Below are 9,121 nucleotides of genomic sequence, written 5' to 3' on the forward strand. Positions count from 1 at the left end.
AGAAGGATGAAAAAGCATCCTTTATTTTAGTTCACCAAATGGATACCATTTTCTGAAAAGTGACAATATGTTTAGGGAAAATCTGTTAAACGCTTTCAAGTTACAGAATCATTATTTTAAATATGTCACGTTTAGTTACATGCTTAGTAATGTTTTATTTATTTCAAGTTAATTTATTACTCAGTCTAGATTTAATAATTGTTGTTAGGAGCCATCAAGTCAATTCCGACTCATAGCGACCCTATGTACAACAGAACAAAACACTACCAGGTCCTGCGCCATCCTCATAATCATTGTCATGCTTGAGCCCATTGTTGCAGCCACTGTGTCAGTCTCACTGAGGGTCTTCCTCTTTTGTAGCAAATGCTAAATAAAAGATAAGAACTATAAAATGAACATTTAGGTTTATCATAAAAACTTATTAATCCCAGAAGAGTTGATGCAACACATTCTTTCAAAAATTATCTGAATTAAAGATTTTTAGATAGCTTTTAAAATCATTTTTGAGTAAAACTTTATAAAATATTGTCAAAAGTAGACTTATCAGACTTGGTTTAAGTAGATCTAAGAAAAAAAAAAGTTTAGGCACATGAATGTTGTATGCAAATGAATACAGAAGTGGTGTTAACAATGCCTAAAGCAGTATTTCAAAAGTCTAGTTTCTCAGTAGTATTGTTCGCACTATTCACTTGTTTATTGAACACTTTTAAAGCAAACTTCTGTCTAACATATCCACGTTTTTAAATACTAATCAACCTGATGGGTAAAAACACTGGCCTGAGATGAAAAAATACCTGAGTCAAGTTTTTATTGTGCCATCAAAAGTTTTTATACTCCAAACATGTCGTTGAACTCCCCTGGTCTTCACTTTCCTTCTTTCTAAATGAAGAGTTGGTCCCCTAAAGTCGCTGTTGTTGTTAGGTGCCGTGGAGTTGGTTCCAACTCATAGGAACTCCATGTAAAACAGTGAAATGCTGCCTAGTCCTTCGCCATCCTCACAGTCATTGTTATGCTTGAGCCCATTGTTGCAGCAAAAAAACAATTTAGGGTTTTTTGAATTTTGAATTGATGGGGTCTAAAATATTGGTTATTGAATGCAGTAAATGAAAAATGTTTGCAATTCCCTTTACTATGGAAAAGCTTCTACAACATGTACAAAGGTAGATTTAAAATTGATTTTCTAAAAGGCACATTTTGAGGCAAGTTTACTGTATTCCCTTTTGTTGGTTGCCATTGAGTCGATTCTGACTCATGGCGACCCCATGTGTGTCAGAGTATAACTGTTTTCCATAGAGTTCTCAGGCTTTGACCTTTCAGAAGCAGATTGCCAGGCCTATCTTCCGAGGTACCCCTGGGAGGGTTCAAACCGCCAACTCTTCTGCTAGTAGTAGAGTGCTTAACTGTTTGCACTACCTAGGTACTCCTCTGTCCTCACCATTTCTCCATAATAAGAGTCTGAGAGAAATTTCTGGACACCCTTTTAGTAGCGTGTTGCTCTTTATGCTTTCTGAGAGAAAATGTATTTGATCAAAGATATCACATGAAAGAGTACACGAATTCTTTTAATGGTAACGTGCTCACCATTCATGGTGCTAGAACAAATATTGTTCATGTCTAATTCTATGATTATTTTTTCTAGGACCCACTGATCTCAGCATGAAGAGGCAGTTGGCAACTAGCTCAGGATCCTCTAGCAGTTCAAGCTCCAGACCCCAGTTGAGTCCAACTGAAATCAATGCTGTGAGACAGCTCGTTGCCGGATATCGAGAATCAGCTGCATTTTTATTGCGTTCTGCAGATGAACTGGAAAATCTTATTTTACAACAGAACTGAGTCAAATGACGATCATATTCACTGAGGTCGAAATTTGCAGTTTCCACTAATGACATTTTGATTTCCCAGCAGAGATACTTCTGGTCTTACTGCAGTCTTTTAAGAGAAATACTTCCATTATGCCACATTGTCCTTGATCCATAAAGTGATGTGTTAAGGTGCTTCAAAGGAACTCTGGCCTCTGAAGTACTTGAGATACTTTAACATATCCAGCCTTTTGCTTTTTGTTTTAATATGTCAGCATAAATACTGCGGTCAAAAAGGTTGTCTATTCTTAATTCAAGGATAAAACAGAAGAAGCTTGTGGTATATTTAAAAAAAAAAAAAGTTCAAGATCCAAGTGCAATATTAGTGGAATTTGCCACCGACTCATTGGACTTGGAAGCTGCAGTAACTGGCAAAAAAAAAAAAAAAAGCCACATTTCCTGTTGCTACAGGATTTAACAACAATTAAAAGGATCTTGTATTTTAAAAAAATATATGTAATTTTTATAAAAAGAAAACTTGTTTTTCATTCAAAACTGTCATTTTTACTTTGGTAACTTTTTCATAGGTCCTAAAGAAAGCTGTTTTGAGAAACTACTGTAAGTACCTTTTCCACATAGCTTTGCCTTCTCCTCTTTCCAAATTCTTTCTACAAAATTAACACTTAATGCTGGAAAACCCTTGCCTACGTTCTTTAAATCGTTACATCAGGAAAGACTTCCAAGAGAAGCCTGCATTTCTGCACTCATGCTGATCTCAAAACATCCCACTCAACACTGCAGCTTTACCATAAGCAGTTTTCATCACAGAATTTTTTAATATTAAAAGACATATCGTTGAAAGATCACAGCTGCTCGCTCCTGATTGCCGCTGCTGTCTTACAGCCATCTTTCTAGCAGCGACTGGATGTAGATGACTGAATGTTAAGAGGTTGCAAATGACAATCTGAAAATTTGCACTCTTGTGTGTAGTTTTCTTTTCATTTCTCTCTTTCAGAAATAGTTTCCAAAAAGACCGTTACCTCTCTTGATATGATTTGTATAATTTCCAGTTTCTAGGTAAAAAAAAATGATGTAAAGAACTCTCAGCGGATGCAGCTGCAAACTTACAATGAACTCTTCCCTCCTGTTCCCCGTACTTTGCCCTTCTTTCTTATTTTATAGTGTTGAATACACATGAATGGTGTTTTCTTTGTGCACTGAGGCAAGCCTATTTTTAAAATATTTAGGGAGAAGTACTTTAGTTCATGCTTCTTGTACTATTTTTCCGTTGTTTCGCTTTCGTTGGATTACAAACTCCTTGTACATTTCTGAATTTGCCTTATTTCATGTAAAATTTATGTAATTCCGTTTTTGACAATGAGTTTAAGGCATCAGTGATATTTCTTACTACTTATTTACATATAGTTTTTCAAGTAATGACTGTGATTGTGACCAAGTAATGTGCACTTTTTCTTGTAACTGTGGACATTGCTATGCTTTTTTCTTCTAGTGTTTCTAGAATTACCGTTCCTTACAGTTACGTAAACAAAACACAAAAACAAACAAAAAAAGAACTTTTGTGATACTGTTGGTGAATATAATGTGAAAATCTTACTGAAATATGAGTATTTTGGAAATACATAGATGCACAAACATCTTTTAAGTGTGGACTTAGAGTTTGCTTATTTAAATGAAAATTCAAAAATTGAGGGCTGGTATACTTTTCTCTGTTTTGTTTGGTTTAATAAACAGATTTCTGTGTTAAAACAATGATTGTGAAACCTTATAAACTTTCTAAATGATATAGTACTTAATTTTTAAGTTTACTTTTAAAAACTGAAATTTTATTTTGTACTCATTTTGGCATAAATTGACAGTTCAGACTTATTTCTCAAGAAGATCCCAAGGTCCCCTGGAGTCTCAACATTCAATCTAATAAAGAATTTATTCAAAGAATGGGTAAAGGAAGTTAGCAAGCTAAAGCTACTTAATTTTATTATCTAAATGTGATTTAAGAATTAATTTAATATATTTTATTCCTCATTTTTGCAAGATTAACCTGGTTCTTTTAGTCCCTACTTGGTTAGCATCTTGGGAGGAACACATGCCTGTTTTAACGTGCCTGTTTTTTACTTGGGGTTTTGTTATAATAGTATTTGAAGGCTTTGGCATGGTTTTTATTTCAAAAAGTCACACTCAGGTTTGAATTTACCATATACATCAAAAGTCCTTAATAATGGCACTGAAACAAGTCGGGTAGAGAAGGTAAGTTCCAGAGAAGTATGCTTGTTTTCAGTTCATTTTCCCCTTTAAGTATAACTCTCAGACCTACCTACCAAGGAGTACATTCCTCCAATGTCTCCTACTTTTTGTCTGTTTTCCCAAAGGAGTGAGGGTACTGGTATTCCCATCATTTCCCTAGGCGAGCTGAAGGGCCAAAATGCAGTATCAGTGTGGTTTCCTTTTTCTTCATGACTTGCACCTGAAAATAGCCTGGTCCTTTTTTACATGCTGTCACAAAAGAATAAAGAGGTCACCTCTCCTTTATAAAGACTTTAAGGAAAACGGTGTATAGGTTCATATTGTCATTCAAATGAAGTAATGCAAAACCATCATAAACACAGAGATCAAGTAGAAGTTTCTGTCACCAGCCAGTTAGCTCTCCGTACACCACCAGTTTCTTGTCACAAACATGCTACTTTATCATGCTTAATAAGAAAACATGCCTGGAAATAGCCACAGCATATACAAGTACCAGCACTACAATACAATAGCGTAGTTCAAACATTTTTTAGTACTTTGCTCAAATAAGAATACTCAGTAGAAAGCACATTCAGATGTTAAGATCGCCAATATTTACTGATTACTTACATGAGGAATGGCATTTTGTTTTGCTTTACTTCTCACAATAACCCTAGGAGATTGGTCTTGTTGTTGTGCGCCGTCCAGTCGATTCTTGACTCATAGTGACCCCATGTGACAGAGTAAAACTGCCCCATAGGGTTTCCTAAACTGTAATCTTTATGGAAGCAGATCTCCAGGTTTTTCTCCCACAGAGCCACTGGATGGGTTTGAACCAACCTTCTGGTTAGCAGCCCATTGCTTAACTACTGTGCCACCAGGGTTTCTGGAGATTGATATAGTCACTCTCCAACTTACAAAGGAAGCTCAAAAAGAGAAAGCAACTTTCCGAGATCACGGAGCTAGGGAGTGCTAAAGGCATCCTTTGAATCCAGGCACACCTGATACCAGAGCCCACGCTATCGGTCACTGTATTATGCTACTTCCCAGATACTGAATAATTACGTTCTTCACTGTGACTTGGAACCAGGCCTTTATACTAAAGTTTAGCAAGTTTTTTTTTTTTTGTGCAGATAAATAATATATATTTAGAAATGCACTTGATGTATCAAATAAAGCATTTGGCTAAACACTGAAAGTTTTATCCTGCTATACAGGCTTGGAGCCCTGGTGGTGCAGTGGTTAAGCGCTGTGGCTGCTGACCAGAAGGTCGGTAGCTCAAATCCACCAGCTGCTCCTTGGAAACCCTATGGTGCAGTTCTGCTCTGTCCTACAGGGTCGCTATGAGTCTGAATACACTCGACAGCACACAACAACAACATAGAGGCTTAATTCCCTTTAATTTATGTTCTCTACAAATATTTAAAAAAAAAAACAGTGCCATCGAGTCGATTCTGACTCATCGTGACCCTATAGGACAGAAGAGAACTGCCCCGTAGGGTTTCCAAGGAGTGGCTAGTAGATTCGAACTGCCAACCTTTTGGTTAGCAGCTGTATGCTTAACCACTGTGCCACCAGGGCTCCACAAATATAAAGAGGAGCAATAAAACCTACCACTAAAGAAAATCAAATACGTGATGCATGAGGGGAAGGCAGTGACTTTTTGACAATAGTACCAACATTGAATCCTCTAAGGAAAGATAAAATGGATCATGCAGCTGAACTCATAAAGGTAAGTCCATTCACCTGAGCTTTGAATCTTAGGCACTGTACAGATGCTAGCTTGCTATTGTAATTAATGCTGATACAGTGAACACAAATATCATTCAGAAATTAATTTTCATACATTAAAAATATTTTCCAATATCAAATGGCCTGGATTTCAAACTGTATTTCATATGGAAAAAAGTCCAAAAATAAAGCGGGTACACATCAACATATTATCTATCAAATTGTTTGGGACACAGAAATTAAGTATATTAATGATTGGGTGCAGGCTAATTTCCAGAAGCATACTATATTAATTATAGCTCATCCCCGTTCTCTAAAAGAAAAAGATTTTACAAGGAGACAATGCTACTAGTTGAGTAACCTACCCACAGTTTTATGGTTAATCATGTTGAACATTCAATTTTTTTTTTTTTTCAACAAAACAAATTTGGGAAATACAGAAAAAGAAAAGAAAGAAGGGGAAAAATAATTCCAGCATCTAGGAAGAACCACAATCAACATTTTATTTTTTTTAATAATATTGTGTTTTTGGTGAAAGTTTACAGAGCAAATTAGGTTCCAATTTTAAAATTTCTATGCATATTGTTTAATGACCTTTGTTACATTTTTCACAGTGTCAACATTCTCATTAATTCCATTCTGGTGGTTCCGTTTCCATTGATCTAGCTCCCCGCCCCCCACCTTCTCATCATCTTTGCTCTCGGGTAAATGTTGACCATTTGGTCTCGTACAGTTATTTATTTTGAAGAGTACAGTACTCACGGATGATGTTTATTTTATGAGCTGGTCTGTTATTTAACTGAAAGGTGACTTCCAGGAGTGGCTTCAGTTCCGGGTTTCAAGGGTGTCTCAGGACGACAGTCTCGGGGGTTCCTCTGGTCTCTACCAGTCCAGTTAAGTCTAGCCTTTTTTTTTTTAAGATTTTCAGTTCTGTTCTACGCTTTTCTCCCATTCTGTCTAGAACCATCTGTTGTGTCCCTGGTCAGAGCTGTCAGTAGTGGTAGCCAGGCACCGCCTGGTTCTTCTGGTTTCAGAATAGATGAGGCCATGGTCGTGTGGACTATTAATCCTGTAGAGTAGTTTCTTCCATGAATCTTTTGTTTCCTTCTTTCTCTTTTGCTCCAGACGAGTAGAGACCAATAGTTGTGTCTTAGATGGCCACTTGCAAGCTTTTAAGACCACAGATGCTATTCACCAGACTAGGATATAGAATAATATAAACTTCAAACAGCATTTTATAGTATATCTTTCCAGATTGTATCTAAAAATGTGTATATTTTTCTGTTTGATTTTTCCTGTATATAGTGTTTCATCATCTGCTTTTTTAACCTAACAGTATACCTGTTGCTGTGGAGTCAATTCTGACTCATAGTGACCCTATAGGACAGAGGAGAACTGCCCCATGGGTTTCCAAGGAGCAGCCAGTAGATTTGAACTGCTGACTTTTGGTTGTCAGCTGTAGCTCTTACCACTGCGCTACCAGGGCTCACTATGAATATTTTCCACATTATTAGATATTCTTCTTAAATATTATTTTTAAAAACTGGATAGTATTCCATTGTATGAATATACCTGTATTAGTTTTCTATTGCTGCTATAACAAATTACCACAAATAACACAAATTTATATCTTACAGTCCTGTAAATTGAAAGTCTCACTAGGCTAAAAGCAAGGTGTCCACAGCACTGTGTTCCTTTATGGAGGCTTGGAGGTTGGTGGGGGGCATTTCATTTCCTTGCCTTTTCCAGCTTCTAGAGACCACCTGCTTTTCTTGGATACTGGCCCCTTGCTCTTATTTTTAAAGCCAGCAGTGCAGCATCCTACATAGCATCCCTCTTTGACTCTGACCTTCTCTTCCGCCTCCACATTTAAGGAACTTTGTGATTATATTGTTCCCACCTTGATAATACAGGATAATGTCTATATTAAGATCAGGTGATTAACAACCTTAATCCATCTGCAGCCTTAAATGCCCCTTGCCATGTAACAAAACATATTCACGGGTTCTGGGGATTAGGACATGGACGTATTTGAGGGGTCATTATTCTGCCTACTACAGTACCTCGATTTAATTCCCTTTTTTTCTTTCAAATGCCTCACTGCATTCAGTTATTCTTCGGCCATTCACTTGTAGGAAAGGTCTTAAATCAGGAGCACATGCATTTTAAAAATAATTGTACTTGCACTATCATCTCTAATATAAAGTTATGGTCATTTGGAAATTATTTTAATGGCATGTCTCCTGAATGTCTCACATTCAAATTAAATATAATAAACAAATAAATATGGCAGAAGTGCAGCTAAATGTTTCAAGAGAGAGAAAACTAATACCTCTGGGTGCTTTTTACCATTGGGATTTCTTAGAAGGTGTTTCTGCCTGAGAAGTTCCCTGTTAAGTTTGAGAAGGCTCCAGCTCACTAGGCCAGAAGGGATAGAGGAGGAGCCAAAGTTTGATTAAATTCTGTAAACAATCCAACCACACTGATAAAACTTCTAATGGTAATTACTGGTGGCATTTTATTTTTCCAGAACAAATACATACTTGACATTAGATGTTATTAGATGACCAAAGAAAACTCAAACCCACTGCCGTCAAGTCAATTCCGACTCATAGTGACCCTATAGGACAGGGTAAAACTGCCTCATAGGGTTTCCAAGGCTATAAAATCTTTATGGAACCAGACTACTATGTCTTTCTCCAGCAGAGTGGCTGGTGGGTTCAAACTGCTGACCTTTCGGTTAGCAGCCGAGTGCTTTAACCACCACACCACCAGGTCTCCTTATTAGATGGCAGGTCTTAAAAGGAAGGATTTGGCAATAATTAATGCAACTGAATTTAAGATTATTGATTGAGTTTAAAAATTAAAGCTCTTGGCCTCCATTTCTTTGATAGTACAACTATTTTTATTTCCATATAAAAAATTGTATTTCCTCTTATTTAATATGTTCGAGGGTTTCTTTTTTTCCTTTCAAAGGCCATCAGCTGAATGAAAAGATCAAAGATAATTGTTAGCATCATTTTTAATTCTATAAGAGAAAAAAATAAGATGAAAGCATAGACTACATCAATAAATGATATTACTTAAAGTGTGGAATTGGCACCAGTTTTTTTTTTTTTTTCCCCATGAAAGTTTTTGAATTCTCATATTTTTTATTGGGGAGCAGATAAGATTGGGCTGCCCACAAGAAACATCTCCAATTCTACATTAGTAAGGCATTCTACTGCAGTGACAGAACTAGTGGCCAGAGATTCTACAGTAGATTATTTAGGCTAAGCTCTTTTGCTAGTGGAAGGGTTCTGAGGTCTGCCATCAACCAAACCTCACGGAGTAAGTAAGCATCTTAGCTC

General features: G+C 36.7%; 1 protein-coding gene across 12 annotated transcripts in view; it reads left to right on the plus strand.

The window, feature by feature from the left end:
- Positions 1-3,566, plus strand: part of NOL4 (nucleolar protein 4) — a 392,270-nt gene extending 388,704 nt beyond the window's left edge. For 11 of the 12 annotated variants that reach the window (XM_023741176.1, XM_004386883.1, XM_023741173.1 and 8 more), the window contains one exon: positions 1,640-3,566. In XM_023741176.1, the coding sequence (XP_023596944.1) occupies positions 1,640-1,833 (194 nt within the window). In that variant the 3' untranslated portion in view covers positions 1,834-3,566. The remainder of the gene's footprint in view (positions 1-1,639) is intronic. The other variant, XM_023741177.1, reaches the window with a different exon arrangement.
- The last annotated feature ends 5,555 nt before the right edge of the window (positions 3,567-9,121 follow it).

The sequence above is a fragment of the Trichechus manatus genome, unplaced genomic scaffold, assembly GCF_000243295.1.
Source record: "Trichechus manatus latirostris isolate Lorelei unplaced genomic scaffold, TriManLat1.0 scaffold00175, whole genome shotgun sequence".
Classification (NCBI taxonomy): Eukaryota; Metazoa; Chordata; class Mammalia; order Sirenia; family Trichechidae; genus Trichechus; species Trichechus manatus.